The following is a 15,864-nucleotide window of genomic DNA, read 5'->3' as shown; positions in this document are numbered from 1 at the left end:
GTAGTGGAGTAAAAGTACTCAAATCTATAAATAGTCAAGTAAAACTGGGGTGAAAGTAACACCGGGTAAAGTAATATTTTCTCAGATAACACAGAAACTGGAATGACGAAGTGAAGTTAGCAAGTTCCTAATGTGGAGGACGAGCTCCCTGCAAAAAAACAGTTATCAACAAAAAGTGGTTTTGAGCGATGTCGGTTAAAAAAACGGACCCAGAAGTATTTTTCAGTCGTAGTGTTGTGTTTAGTTGTTTAAGATTCCAAACATGTCATTTTCTTAACCCATCTAGTGACTAAATGACAGAATAGGTTTTAAGTATCATGCTAGCTAGTCTTGTTGTTAGCCTGGGAGAAGTTACAGGAGAGAAGGCTGGGACGAAGGTAACAACGTAAACTGATGACCCGGAATAAAAAATAATCAAAAATACAATTGTTTAAGCACAGGCCATTGTCTCCCCTAGTTCAAATTGCTTTTATAATGTTAGCAAAATATCAACAAATGACTGAATGTTTAAAAGTTATATATGACATCATTCGAATTATGCCCTAATCAATTGCCTTAACGGATCAGCTTCCCACTTAAAATTTTATCTGCAGGTAGCTTAGTGGTTAGAGCGTTGGGCCTGTAACCGAAAGGTTGCGAGATCGAATCCCCGAGCTGACAAGGTAAAAAACTGCCGTTCTACCCCTGAACAAGGCAGTTAATCCACTGGTCCTAGGCCGTCATTGTAAATAAGAATTTGTTCTTAACTGACTTGCCAAGTTAAATAAAACTTTTTTTTTAAATCGGCAGGTTAGTGGTTAAACATATATGATTATGTGAGTCAATTTCCTTATGTCAAGCCATGTAAATGTGATAAGCATAATGAGTTTACCGTTTGTGAAGAGAATTCTGTCAAGAACTAAGGAGCACGCATGAAAAGGACAGCTGTGGGGCACCTGATTGGTAGCGCTAAGCATGAATAGTAATTTCAAATGGTGAAAAACATATCCTACTACATTCCCATTAAAGTGAGATGAGAAAATAATGGTTAATATTATAGTCTGATTTTAGTATGGCAAAATATAGTGGTTGCGCAACATTGCGATGTTAACGCTTGGTTCATTTTTATAAATTTCGAACCTATCGCATTAATTATTCAAATCGTCATAAACATGAACTTATGTCTGATAGTACATTTGTTGAAAGCAATGAGCATTACAAACCAGAAACATGGAGATAAGATTTTGTGCACTTCTCGCCAGCTGTTACTTCTGTCCCAAGGCTGTCTTACTCCCTTCCCTTACAGCAGGTACAAAAATAACATTGTGGTAGTTCTGATCTCGGTTTATATAATTTCAACTCATTTACCCCTAGAAATGCAATTACAGTTCCTAATGGTGGAAGAGGACATACACTACATGGCCAAAAGTATGTGGACACCTGCTCCTCCAACATCTCATTCCAAAATCATGGGCATTAATAAGGAGTTGGTCTCCCCTTTGCTGCTATAACAGCGTCCACTCTTCTGGGAAGGCTTTCCACTCGATGTTGGAACATTGCTGCGGGGACTTGCTTCCATTCAGCCACAAGAGCATTAGTGAGGTTGAGCACTGATGTTGGGCGATTAGGCCTGGCATGCAGTCGGCGTTGCAATTCATCCCAAAGGTGTTTTATGGGGTTGAGGTCAGGGCTCTGTGCAGGCCAGTCAAGTTCTTCCACATTGATCTCAACAAACCATTTCTGTATGGACCTTGCTTTGTGCACAGGGGCATTGTCATGCTGAAACAGGAAAGGGCCTTCCCCAAACTGTTGCCACAAAGTTGGAAGCACAGAATCGTCTAGAATGTAATTGCATGCTGTAGCGTTAAGATTTCCCTTCACTGGAACTAAGGGTCCTAGCCCGAACCATGAAAAACAGCCCCAGACCATTATTCCTCCTCTACCAAACTTTACAGTTGGCACCATGCATTGGAGCAGCGAGCGTTCTCCTGGTATCCGCCAAACCCAGATTCGTCCATCAGACTGCCAGATGGTGAAGTGTGATTCATCCCTCCAGAGAACGCGTTTCCACTGCTCCAGAGTCCAATGGCAGCGAACTTTACACCACTCCCGCCGATGGTTGGCATTGCGCATGGTGATCTTAGGCTTGTGTGCGGCTGCTCGGCCATGGAAACCCATTTCATGAAGCTCCCGACTAATAGTTTTTGTGCTGACGTTGCTTCCAGAGGCAGTTTGGAACTCGGTATTGAATGTTGCAACCAAGGACAGTCGATTTTTGCGCACTATGCGCTTCAGTATTCGGCAGTCCCGTTCTGTGAGCTTGTGTGGCCTACCACTTCATGGCTGAGCCTTGTTACTCCTAGACGTTTCCACTTCACAATAACAGCACTTACAGTTGACCGGGGCAGCTCTAGCAGGGCAGAAATCTGACTAAATGACTTGTTGGAAAGCTGGCATCCTATGATGGTGCCACATTGAAAGACACTGAGCTCTTCAGTACGGGCCATTATACTGCCAATGTTTGGAGATTGCATGGCTGTGTGCTCGGTTTTATACACCTGTCAGCAATGTGTTTGGCTAATTTGAAAGGGTGTCCACATACTTGTAGTGTATATAAGTTGTTTGTCAATACATTTGGTGTCTCTAGCTCTATTGATCTCTGAGTAATTAGGTTGTGTGTTCTCTGCTACAGATACCCCAAAAACCTACTTTAATAGTACTTCAAAGTTGTTTTACTTATACTGAAAAAATCTAGAAATGCAACATGCATCATTTTTTTTTTTTTTACTGAGTTACAGTTCATATAAGGAAATCAGTCAATTAAAATAAATTCATTGGGCCCTAATCTATGGATTTCACATAACTGGGAAAACAGTCATGTGGGGGCGGGGATCAGAAAAACAGTTAGTATCTGGTGTAAAAACAGTTAGTATCTAGTATAATGTTTCCACCATTTGTAGCGCGACACATCTCCTTCGCAAAGAGTTGATCAGGCGGTTGATTGTGACCTTTGGATTGTTGTCCCACTCCTCTTCAATGGCTGTGCGAAGTTGCTGGATATTGGCGAGAACTGGAACACGCTATTGTACACATCAATTCAGAGCATCCCAAACACGCTCAATTGGTGACATGTCTGGTGAGTATGCAGGCCATGGAAGAACTGGGACATTTTCAACTTCCAGGAATTGTGTACAAATCCTTGCGACATGGGGTTGTGCATTATCATGCTGCAACATGAGGTGATGGCGGCAGGTGAATGGCATGACAATGGGCTTCAGGATCTCATCAGGGTATCTCTGTGCATTCAAATTGCCATCAATAAAATGCAATTGTGTTCGTTCGTTGTCCGTAGCTTATGCCCACCGCCACCACGGGGCACTCTGTTCACAACGTTGACATCAGCAAACAGCTCGCCCACACGCCAAAGTTCTCTAAAACGACATCAGAGGCGGCTTATGGTAGAGAAATTAACATTCAATTCTCTGGCAACAGCTCTGGTGGACATTCCTGCAGTCAGTATGCCAATGCACGCTCCCTCAAAACTTGAGACATCTGTGGCCAAAACATTTTTTTTAGGGTAGCCTTTTATTGTCCCCAGCGTGTGTAATGATCACTGTTTAATCAGCTTCTTAATATGTCACACCTGTCAGGTGGATGGATCATATTTGTCACTAACAGGGTTGTAAACAAATTTGTGCAAAAAATAATGCTTTTTGTGCGTATGGAACATTTCTGGGATATTTTATTTCAGCTCATGAAACATGGGACCAACACTTTACATGTTGCGTTCATATTTTTGTTCAGTATAGTTATTTTACACCACTGATGTCGGGTCGGACATTATGTTTACATTTCTAGTGCCGACCGCAATTATTTACCTCTCATGATCATAAAAAAGCCAGTAGACATTTTTAGTTCACATTTTTTAATAACATGGCACAATTTACATAACACAAGTTTAAATGAGGAGCATGCTGAAGATTCAGTCGCTTCTTTTTTTTGGTCTTAAATTATTATTTTTTTGATTCTAGAAATACTTTTTTTACGTACATGATTAACAGCAAAAAACGTTTTTCTTGTTAACAATCTCTCTGCAATACGCATTGACTAACCACTACGGCTCCAGTGGACGTTTTTAATGTGGGGTTAAAAAACACACACTGCACAACATCTGGCTCTCACAGAGTTTTGAAGCGCACAACTAAACCTTCAGTGGACTACTAAAATAGATCTCTGCTCATTAGAAACAAACTGTCCATAGTTTAGACCGGCTTTTTTGTCTTTTTTATTTTTTGTAGATACAACAACTTAGGATAGCACTTTAATACACTGTTAGATAAACATAACTTATTTCCAAACACATACTTTACACTCCTTTAGAAGGGATAATGTGCTGTATTTTTGTAAATGTGCTGTATTCTCTCCAAAACAAGACTAGTAGTGGGAGTAGTGGGAGTTGAGTTGTTGGGGTAATTGATAAGTAAGGGATCTCTCTCACTTTAAACTGTCTGTTCGGCGACTTCAGGCATTGGACTTCCTCTGAAAATAAAAATAGCTCTATAATAGACATTTTAAGGATTGTCACCACAACTTTGTATAATTTCTAAGAAAATTGTTTTACGTTTGCACAACCGTTGTACGGTATAGTGTTTTTCTACGAGCACTATTTCATTTCAGTGATATATACATTATTATGGTTTTGTGAGACCTTGGTTGTGGAGAGAATACAGTGTTGTCAGAGTTAGTTGGGTGGTGACCAGGCTGGCTTTCAGAGTGTAAGCCCAGACATTTGTTGCATAGTTGAATGGGGGGTATGGTGGTCTCTGGTACAATGCTTTTTCCGCTGCGTCAAGCAAAAACCAATCTGCAAAAAGCACATTCTACCCTTCCTCCTTCTTAATAATAGTCCTCTATTTACATTTGTTCAAAGTAAAGCTTTCAAAACACCCTTTTGCATATTTGTACCTTGATTTGTTCCTTAAGAAGTGAGCATGTTAACTGTACACATATCTACACACTTTGCTGTCTGTCAATGCATTGAAGTACCTGTACATTCCAAAACATCTGTGAGGGATCCGTTTCTATTAACCTACACACCTTCAGGGTATTCCAGGCCGCTTTCTATACAAGAGAAGAATACACACAAAAAGCAGGAGCAAACTGGAAAAAAGAGTTTAGTAAAATCTCATTTTTTGTTTACATAATTTCATCCCCCTTTTTTTTCATTTTTTTTTTTAAAACAAAAACATCATCTGTGGGTGTGTTTTTCAACCACATATTATTCACAGCTATGGTACAGTCTAGTTTTCCCAAAGCTAAGTGCTTGGTGTGAGTTCAGTGTTAGTAATTCTGTCAGACACAGGGTATGGGGCAGAATCTGCCTGTAGTCCAGGGTGAGGCTAGGTTTGCACCCCGCTCTGTTCACCGTGCCTCTATGTCTTTGTGGTTGTGGGCTGACGGTCTGTCTCTGATGTCTGTGGTGAGGGGCATAGTCCGTCTGGGGGAGCCCGGCCTGGCACCCAGCGTGGGGATGAGGGGGGGCGGGGCGCTCAGGGAGGCCGTGGGCGGCGTTTTGTTCAGGATACCATTCTGGTGGGCTGCAGCTGCAGCAGCGTGGGCGGCATACGCTGCAGCGGCGGCCGAGGGGCTGACCCTGGAGTAGTGCATGCTGGGTAATCCGGGGGCCATGAGGCCGGGGTGGGGGTGTGGCAGGTGGCCTTCCAGGGCCGGGTGGTGCATGGCGACGTGCAGGCGGCCGTGCTCGTAGTCCTCTCTGAGCATATGCAGGCGCTCGCGCTCCTCCAGGTGGGCCCGGGCCTCCTGCTCCCGGCGCTGCTCCAGGGCTAGAGGGTGGTGGTGGTCACGGTTAAAGTCATGAGACTCTCGGTCCCTGTAGGAGCGTTCTGCCTCGTAGAGGCGCTGCCCGGCCAGCCGGTGCAGGGGGTCGTTCCTCAGCAGCAGTTCCCTGGTCAGAGGGTCCCGTCTGTGGATGTCCAGGCCCCTGTAGGGGTCCCTCATGGGGTCCCAGTGGAAGGCTGGGTAGGGGAACCTCTCTGCCCCTGGGATGGGGCTAATGCCCATGAAGGGGGCCACCATTCGAGTCCTCTCCAAGCCGCTGATGCTGTTCATGGGGTGGACTCCCGCCATGCCCATGGGCATCGCCATGGAGGAGGCGGGGTGGGTGTGGAAGCTGGGTGTGGGGGGCACCTGGGGCGGGTGTGGGTGGAGGTGAGGGTGTGGGTGAGAAGGGGGCCTGTCCCTGTCCGTAGGGCTGTCCTGCTCCTCTTTCCTCTCCTCCTTTACCTTCACCTCGTTGTTGTTCTTCTTGTGGTGCTCGTAGAGAGAGGGCAGCTCTCCCTTCTTCTCCATCAGGGCCTCCCTCTCCCCCCTCCCCAAGCCCCCGTTGGGCCGGTCCAGGCTGGTCTGGCGGATGTAGGGTGAGGTCGTCCCTCTGCCATTGCCCTTGTCCTCAGACACCCGCCCGTCGTGGATGATTGGCGTTGTGTCCTTGTCGCTGTGGTGATTTTCTTTGAGCTTGTGCTCGTCTGTGCCGTTGTCCTTCCAGGAGTCGGGGTGCTCCCTGTCCCTGTCTCGGTCTTTGGGCTTGTCCTTATCCCTGGGGGGTTCGCTGGGGGGCAGGTGGTTCTTTGGGGGCTCCGGGGGACGGCTGTGACCCAACAGGCTGATGGGGTTGATGGGGACTGGGGACGGATGGGTCTGGTGACGCTTCTCCATAGCTTCCCTGGATGGACACACAACAATGGGCTTTAAAGTCATATTTCAATTTGTATCACTAGTTCATTGTTTGTCAGTGGTATAACTTTAGGGTACATTCAGAGTTGTCACTTCATAACACCCACCTCTCCTTGTCATCTTTGTTGACGGAGGAAGTGTCTCGCTTGTCTGAGTCTCGGTCTCTCTCGTGGGAGCTGACTGAAGCGCTCCTCTCTGAGTCGCCAGGTTTCAGCCAGGGTGGAGGGGTGGGGAAGGAGGGTGGCGTGCGGTGCAGCCGGTTCCACGGCTCGTGGTTGTTGCTGAAGTGCTGCTGTGCATTGGGGCTGTCTTTATGGCCAAACACAGAGTTAGGCGCTGTTAGGGATTCAACACACGGAAAGAAGAAAAGACCAAAACACAAGTTAAAAGGCATATCTCCCTGGTGTGATGGTCGGTCAACACTAACGTTAGAATCCCATGAATACCCCATGCAACGTTCGTTTTTCATTTTCATAATCTGACAGGAAATCCAAAAGATTTGTTGTCAAATACACATATACATTGTTGTCATGGAGATGAAACTCACTTAGTGCTGGGTTTCCAAGCCCACCAAAGGCTGCTGTGCTGAGAGAGGCGAGTCCTCCAAATGAGGGAGGCCTACTGAATGGCTCTGAGGGAGGGAGAGAGAGAGAGACAGGCAGACAGAGAGAGAGAGAGTGAGGGAGGGAAAGAGCAAGAGAATGAGCATGGGACGGAGGAGAGAGAGAGAGCACAAACACAGTCAGCACCCTCTCTATTGCTCCTTTACAGTGTCAACCAGCTTCTGACACAGACACTGTACTTGTCAGTGCTCCATACACCCTAGGTGTACTGTGTGGGCTGCCTCTTACCTAAGTGAGGTGCAGGGGTGAGGAAGTTGCCAGGGTGGTGGGACGGGTGGCCGAAGGGGCCGGCTGACGGGTGTGTAGAACCTGACATGGGAAAGAGAAAGAGTTGATGTAAGACATCTTCATGATAGAAAAACTAGATATTCATCTCCCTTAGCTTAGCATCATAGCTTCCCTAATGATTTTGAACTGAGATACAATGTAGGAAAGATAAGCAGGATGCGTCCCTTTTTAGAGGCAAGAGCATTGATCTCAACCTGTAATCTATAACCTATGTGGAGACCGGTGCTTTGCCATGTTAAAAATAGACCTCTCCATGGGGTCAGTGGGATTGATCTAGCTCTGTGGGGAGAGGAGGTCCTGGAGATATTGTGTCAATCATAGAAATACAATGACCCATGAGTGTTCCAGTCAAATTGTTCTGGTCTGAAGAGCTTTGTCCCTTCTGGTAATCCAATTTCTATGGTGACAATCTACCTCTACCCAGGACACTAACCAACTCGCACTCACCTGCTGCTGAGAAGAGTGTGGCGGGACGCGCTAAGTCGTGGGGGTGGTGCATTGCGCCGAAGAGGCTGGGGCCGGGGGGTCGACTCAGGAACTCCGGCTTGAGCCCGAAGTCCAGCTTGTGTGGGTCGACCTGCATCTGCTGCTGGAAGACGCCAGACAGGGAGAAACAGCACATGAAAAACCCATCGCCTACACAGCAGCAGAAGGGGTTCACTTTTGTTGGTTATCTGAGAGCTAAGGCATGAAGCTGATCGCTGTATGCGAGTAAAGTAACATTTCCTATACTTTCATTGCATATCTGCAAAAGATGGGTTAACGCTCGTGCAAATAAAAAATATGTGTAAATGGCATTTACCCTCCAGTATACCACTGAAGGTACCACAAGATGACAGTCCTCTTATAAGTCTCTCTCTCTCTCTCTCTCTCTCTCTCTCTCTCTCTCTCTCTCTCTCTCTCTGTCTCTCTCTCTCTCTGTCTCTCTCCTGTCTCTCTCTCTCTCTCTCTCTCTCTCTCTCTCTCTCTCTCTCTGTCTCTCTCTCTCTCTCTCCTGTCTCTCTTCTGTCTCTCTGTCTCTCTCCTGTCTCTCTCCAGGAGGGGAGCTGGATTATACTACCAATTTAACTGGCTTGGGGCTTAGATGATAGAACATTGGGGTTTAGAGAACCACACTATAGTGAAGCACAACAAACAGTGTTTCTCTACAGTCTGTGAGTGGAAGGAAGTGCAAAGGGGAGGTCTCACCTTGACTTTCTGCTGGTGGTGGTAGATCTGCCAGGCCATGTGGACATGCATGGCACACCACTTCCCTGGTTTCTGGACAAACACAAAACAAGAAGATATGGTTAACCTCAAAGGCAGGATTCTCAAGGACACATTACGGGATGTTGCTTTTAGGGGAGAGAGAATTAAAGCATCCTACCCTGAGAATGGGCCGAAATGGATCCGTCAGCTGGAGAGATGTGGGGGGGGGGGGGGGAGAGAGAGAGAGAGAGAGAGAGAGAGAGAGAGAGAGAGAGAGAGAGAGAGAGAGAGAGAGAGAGAGAGAGAGAGAGAGAGAGAGAGAGAGAGAGAGAGAGAGAGAGAGAGGAGAGAGAGAGAGAGAGATGAGGGGGGGCTCAGTTACTTTCATGTCTCTCAGGCGTTCTTAATTAGCAACTATGCATGGCTTCACTATTGACTGCGTGAGTGTGTCCAGACAGGGTTCTTACCCTGGGGTCCTTCTGTAAGAGTGTGTGTGGGACTGCTCCAGGTCTTGAGGCCACATCCAGTGGGTTAGAAGTCTACAGAACACAGAGAGAGCTCATTGTGAGAGGAGGTATGGGGAGCACCGTCTCTGTCTTTAGTGTGTACATGCACGTTTTCCAAGTCCACTCCCTATTCTGATAACGTATGTTAAGCTGTGTGTTGCCCGTCAGAGAGAACCCTCTACAATGAAGATGTGTTTGTCATGTTCACTCCTTGTGTGTGTGGTGTTGACCTGTGGCCCCTACCTTGGGCTGGAAGGCCCCCTGCAGCGAGCCGAATGGCCCGTTCGGAGGGATCACTGGAGGAATGCCGGACACGCCCGGGGGGTAGGAGTGGAACAGCTGAGAACAGAAGAGAGGAGTGAGGATGGGTGTGGTGTTGTTCTGACAGAGGAGAAGGACAGCAGCTGTATGAACACTGAGATGAAGGAGGGAGGGGCCATGATGACATGACATGGTACAGGGGGGTGGGAACAACGTGACAGACGTGATGATGTCACAACAAACCCACCATAACTAGGGATCAACATCCAGACTGCCGTCAGTCAGGTAGCTACAACTGTCACTGTCCTTAGTGCCTCAAAGTGTTTCACAAAACTATATATACTAAGCACTAACATGGAAATTACAAAGTAATAACCTATGAATGACTTATTAGCCACTAACATGGAAATTACAAAGTAATAACCTATGGATGACTTATTAGCCACTAACATGGAAATTACAAAGTAATAACCTATGGATGACTTATTAGCCACTAAAACAAATCTACAGTTATTAGCTAGTCTTAGCTAGTGTTGAGAGTAAAACTCTCTCACCAGAAAGAATCCTACTATACAATCCCAACGGGTGTCTGTCTGTTGAGGCTTACATAATATACTTCCACATTAATGAACTCATTTTAAATAGGGTTACCCAGCCTAACGGTGGTGATAGCAGTGAGATGAATTAAGACCAAACTCTGACTAACATGTAATTGCTACTCTGATTCACAACAAGCACAACAGTTGAATGCCTCTGAATAGCAGAGCAGTAATTGAAGGCAGAGGTCAAGTGTGGTGGAGACAAAAGCATTTAGCGGCACACACACACACACACGCACGTACACACACACACACACACACACACACACACACACACACACACACACACACACACACACACACACACACACACACACACACACACACACACACACGGTACAGCCATTGAACTAAATTGAGAATTTGTCCTATTCACTAGGGGTTGCAATGATTCATACAGGATCCATCGTGTGAATGGTACAGTAGTGAATGAATGAGCAAGCAAACAGTCGTGTTAGCAGACAGACAGGTTGTGATGGGTAAGACAAAAATACAGCCTTCCTGGACAGACAGGATGCTGTATTCTCTCAGAGCAGAAGCAGAGGTGGAGGCATGGGAGCTACTGTATAAATACACACAGAAGTACAACATGAACTAGCATGATAGATGGGTGGAGAGGCCCGTACTGAGTGTACAAACTACCCCACAAACACACAGAAACTCACGCTGTGTCTGTAGAAGGGGTCAACTTTTGTTGGGAATTTTTCAAACTGTAGAAGGAAGGAAATAAACAGAACTAAGAACAAGGAAAGAATATTCCAGCAGCTAAAGAGAAGCTTAATGATCTACATGTCAGACTGGGCTGTTTAGTGAATCAAGAACAGAGGAGCCATTTGACCAGATCGTTATCCTCAGCCTTTAACAGCCCTTTCCCTGCCTCTCGCGCTCCCATTTCGTGAGCGACTGAAGAGCTCATAAACTATGCAGCTCTGTGTATCCCTGTGTCTCATTTGGGTTCATTTAGTGGTTTAATGTGGACCTAGGGAATACATTTCCCCCAGTCAAGTATAAACACTGCGGCCTTAAAAACACTTTAATGTCCTCATTAGCTGTCAGAGTGCTAGCCAATCTGTCTTTGAGGAATATCTTCAGAGCAATGTCAAATACTCTGCGGTTACAGTAGGCGGGTGTGCGTGTGTGCGTGTGTGTGTGCGTGTGTGTGTGCGTGTGTGTGTGTGCATGTGTGTGTGCGTGTGTGTGTGCGTGTGTGCGTGCGTGTGTGTGTGTGTGTGCGTGTGTGTGTGCGCGTGTGTACGGTCTTATTCTTCTATCCTTGTGGGGACATTTCCCACGTTCCCACGAGGACAAAGGATATTTTAAGCTTAGGGGTTACGGTTAGGGTAAGGTTTAGGGAAAATAGGATTTTGAATGGAAATACATTTTAGGTCCTCACAAGGATAGAAAAACAAGTGTGTGTGTGTCTGTTGTCTGGGACCATGGGTGTGTCTGTGTATGTGTGTGTGTGTTAGAGAGAGGGCTGGTGAGCAGGCCTGTATCAGAGGGACAGCCACACAGTGCCTGTGGCCCCAGACAAACAGCGGGGCTCCAAACCCAAAGCATTCTCCTATAATGAAAACTCAACTAACGACAGTACATGATGTCATTTAAGGCAGAATGATTAAAATGGTATTATGTTCTCAAAGCTGGCCCAGAATTAAAGAGTTATTGCCAATTTAGCAAAAGCTGGATTCAAGTTTGGGGTGCCCAAAATATTCCAGAGAAAACACTAGAAAGAGTTTTTGGGAGAAGAAAGGCATCATTGTAGTAAAGAATGGAGAAACACATGGTTACTATTAGAAGGCACGCCACAAAAAAAACTGTTTTCCTCCAGCAAGACTAGGACTACCTTATAGTACCAATACTGTATTAAAACAGCCATGTTCAAAAACACTACCCTTTCCACCCCATTGTTAATGCATATACACCAAGCACTTTGAGGTTTTTGCTGTAAAACCTTAATAAAATAAAACATCAAACATTGTTATCATTACACCCCCCCCACCCCCCAGTCCACCGCCCCTCCTCCCCAAAACCCCCAACCCTCTTCGCCCTCCCTGGAGTGGTGTTCTACTTATCCTCACATTTCTGGCTGGGGTACGCACCATGGGGGGTGCAGGGGTTGGCATGATGGCGTGGGAGAAGGGGGTGAAGGTGTGCTGGTGGGTGTGCTGGTGCGTGTGTTGGTGCTGGTGCTGGTGCTGGTGCTGGTGGAGCTCGGTGCGCAGGTAGGGGGGCGGGCCCAGGGAGGCCCCGCGGTCGGCGCTCTGCGAGGCGAGGAAACGGTTGTTGAGCTCCTGGCGCAGCAGGTCTTGTTCTGGAGGACAGAGAAAGGAGAGGGAGAGAAGAGGAGGAAGAGGAGGAGGAAAGAAGAAGACTCGTGGTCAGGACCTGTGTCTGTCTGTCTGTTCCAGATCTGTTCTATAAATGCTAAGGATAAGACGAGGAAGAATACCCATGATGGCGAAGGTGTCTGTTCCAGATCTGTTTTAAGTGAGAGTAACAATATCCATGGCGGAGCAGTACAACCATTACAGAGGGTCTATGGTGTTAGTCACATGTCACATTAAAACCAAGATAGAGAGTCAGGATGATCTGGATGACAACGTCCTTGTATCGTCTTCACTATGGGACTCACACAGGAGTCAGAAACGTTACTGCAATTATATGAAAACCTCTAACCCCATTTTAGACCAGAGCTGTTCATTAACTGACCGGCTCACAACAGGTTGAGGAGAAATAGACAAATGCATTTGACATGCTTTTCAGAAAATATTATTCTGTATTGACTGTTTTGATTTTCGGTGAGATGAACACATTTCCTTGTGAAAGTGAGAATTGCTCAGAGCGATACCGTTACTAAAACTTTGATCACAGTTTGGCACGACAGGAGAGGGCATAAGCACTTTCATCACATGGCCTGATTGGAAAGATAGTGTGTGTTGTTTGAGTAACCAAATCAATCAATCAATTAATCAAACCCACCAGAATAGAGACAGTGGGAAGGACAGGGCGCCTGTCAGCACCTACTGCACCACTATAGACAAACACACACGGCACAGAGTGCAGCTAACACAATCCTGAGACGTCAGTCTCTGTCTCCTACAAATTAGCACCAAGGTAACCTGATGTCCGTCTCTCTCGCTCCCTGTCACAGTTTAACACGTCTTGTGCTCCACACGCACCTATCATGCCACAAATGACCTGGTTTCTGCCACAACAGCCATGAGAATTTAGAGCTTTGCACTTTGTCTTGCGCCAGCTGTTGTTGTGGTGCAGTTCACCTGCCTGTCCACGTGGGGGGCAGCCTGGTACATGTGCCTACCTGAGTAGGGTGTCCCAGCGGCGGGGTGTCCTCCGGGGACCGGCAGGGTGCTAGACGTCAGTGGCGGAGGTGGGGGCAAGACTGCTGGAGGCGCAAACATATTGGGGTGATGGGGGTGTTGCGAGGACTGCAGGGCGGTGGGGAAGCCGTGGGGAGCAATCTGATTGCCTGGGAGGGGCAGGGGGAAGGCGGTGGCTGCTGCTGCAGCGACTGAGCTGGATGGCGGGTGGTGGGGTAGGTGTGGGGACGGGCCAGCGGGGCCGTGGGGCCTGGTACCGCCCGGGGTACTGCTCCGACTGCTACTAGAGAGAGAAGGGGAGAGAGAGATAAAAAAATGATACCACTTCCACATGTCAACTTCCCTCTGTTTATAGTAGATATGAAGCTCTAACAGACAGAATGGTTTCACATACCATTAAATGTTTTGTCATACCCGTGGTATATGGTCTGATATACCTATGGCTGTCAGCCAATCAGCATTCAGGGCTCAAACCACCCAGTTTATAAGTGCAATTATAAACTCAAACTGTGGTTTGAGCCCTGAATGCTGATTGGCTGACAGCTGTGGTATATGAGACCGTATACCACGGGTATGACAAAACATGTATTTTTACTGCGCTAATTATATTGGTAACCAGTTTATAATAGCAATAAGGAACCTCTGGGGTTTGTGGTATATGGCCACTATACTACGGCTATGGGCTGTTTTCAAACCTCCGCGTTGCGTCGTGCCTAAGATCAGCCCTTAGCCGTGGTATATTGGCCATATACCACACCCTCACGGGCCTTATTGCTAAAATAACCACCACTGGCAAACATTATAGAACAGAATGTGTTTGAACGCTTCTCTAGTTGAAGGGATACTTCGGGATTTTGGCAATGAGGTCCTTTATCCACTTCCCCAGAGCCAGATGAACTAGTAGAGACCATTTTTATGTCTCTGTGTCCAGTATGAAGGAAGTTAGCGGTCGTTTCACGAGCCAATCCTACTAGCTTTAGTGCAATGAAGACTGGAAGTCTATGGGTATCTGCTCGCATGCTAGTAGATACCCATAGACTTCCAGTCATTGTGCTAACACTAATTATCATTATCAAACTACCGCTAACTTCCATCATACTGGACACAGAGACATACAAATGGTATCCACAAGTTCATCTGACTCTGGGGAAGTAGATAAAGAACATCAGTGCCAAAATCACAAAGTATCCCTTTAATCAGCTCCAGAGGTACATGCATAAAAAAGGACAGAGAGAGAGAGAGGAAGAGACCAGGCAGAGAGCCTGTTGTTGTGTGTGTGGGTTTCTCCCTCTGAGACTCATGTAGCAGTATCTTAACAAGCTAAGCCCCAAAAGCTTATTAGCAGCTGCCGCCTGTCTCCGTAACCACCATGTGATTATTCACAGAGGCTGCCAGACCCGTTGGCACACTGGCAGAAGGTTCCAGACACAGAGCCAGCTCCTTCCTGAGACGGAGAGCCTTCGCTGGGACTGGGGCTGAGTGGGGCTCATAGAGATGGGTAAAGAGCTGTGACTGGTAGGTAGAGAGCTGGAGGCTACTATCAGCGGATGACAATGTGGGTGGTTAATAAATCCAAGCACTTATCGCTCAGCTGGAGAGACGGTGGCTTAACTACCCTGGTGAGAGTCAGCGATGTTATCTGGCTGGAGGGTTTCAGCGCATTACTAATTCAAGGTTTGATCTTGCCAATCATTTACACGCTGACATAAGATAAGAGTTTGAATACTTTCAGGTAAATAGACTTGGGACTCACCTGAGGCCGTTGAAGCTAAGGCTATTGCTGTAGGCAGACAGGGGGCGAGGGTGTGGCCCACAGCGTGAGGGGGGGCGATGAAGCCCGGCCTGGCTCTGGCTGGGGTGGTGGGCCGGTAGGGCGGGAGATGGGGGGTGTGGGTGCAGGCTGGCGGTGGGCGGAGGCCGCGGGTGGGGCAGGGGCTCAGGCTGGTGCTGGGGCCGGGGTTGGGGGGGCTGCAAGGGCTCTTGGCCCTGAGCGAGAGGCAGGACTTCAGGGATCTGAGGCCTGAGGGAAGCCTCTGAGCGTGGGGGCTGGTGGACAGGTACCTGGGCCAGACGGGAGCTGGGGGGAGAGGGCTGGGCCTGGGAGGTGGGTAGGGACAGAGGCAGGGGGCGGGCAGCCGCGCGGGGCTGCGGGGGTAGGGGCTGCTTGGGAGCACTGGGCGCGGGGGGAGGCACGAGGGCTTCCCTGCAGCTTTCCAGGCTCTTCTCCTGGCTGCGCTCTAGGCCTGACACCTTGGAGAGGCCCAGGCCGCCACGCTCCTGGCTGTCATTGGTGGAGACGGCATTGATGCTGAAATCTGGAACTGTG

The 15,864-nt window shown here is 47.5% G+C and overlaps 1 protein-coding gene across 6 annotated transcripts in view; it reads right to left on the bottom strand.

The window, feature by feature from the left end:
- Window positions 1-3,887: 3,887 nt before the first annotated feature.
- auts2a (activator of transcription and developmental regulator AUTS2 a) overlaps window positions 3,888-15,864 on the bottom strand; it is a 471,784-nt gene continuing 459,807 nt past the window's right edge. For 2 of the 6 annotated variants that reach the window (XM_029691164.1, XM_029691169.1), the window contains 13 exons: window positions 15,292-15,859; window positions 13,520-13,821; window positions 12,279-12,511; window positions 10,863-10,907; window positions 9,581-9,676; window positions 9,299-9,370; window positions 9,010-9,039; window positions 8,832-8,903; window positions 8,091-8,232; window positions 7,584-7,664; window positions 7,280-7,363; window positions 6,840-7,080; window positions 3,888-6,721 (listed from right to left, as the gene is read on the bottom strand). In XM_029691164.1, coding sequence (XP_029547024.1) covers window positions 5,401-6,721; window positions 6,840-7,080; window positions 7,280-7,363; window positions 7,584-7,664; window positions 8,091-8,232; window positions 8,832-8,903; window positions 9,010-9,039; window positions 9,299-9,370; window positions 9,581-9,676; window positions 10,863-10,907; window positions 12,279-12,511; window positions 13,520-13,821; window positions 15,292-15,859 — 3,287 coding nt within the window. In that variant the 3' untranslated portion in view covers window positions 3,888-5,400. The remainder of the gene's footprint in view (window positions 6,722-6,839; window positions 7,081-7,279; window positions 7,364-7,583; window positions 7,665-8,090; window positions 8,233-8,831; window positions 8,904-9,009; window positions 9,040-9,298; window positions 9,371-9,580; window positions 9,677-10,862; window positions 10,908-12,278; window positions 12,512-13,519; window positions 13,822-15,291; window positions 15,860-15,864) is intronic. The other 4 variants (XM_029691167.1, XM_029691165.1, XM_029691166.1 and 1 more) reach the window with 4 other exon arrangements.

This window comes from Salmo trutta, chromosome 15, assembly GCF_901001165.1.
Source record: "Salmo trutta chromosome 15, fSalTru1.1, whole genome shotgun sequence".
NCBI lineage: Eukaryota > Metazoa > Chordata > Actinopteri > Salmoniformes > Salmonidae > Salmo > Salmo trutta.
Note: the sequence above shows the minus strand (reverse complement) of the source record. Positions and strands in the feature narration are given on the sequence as shown.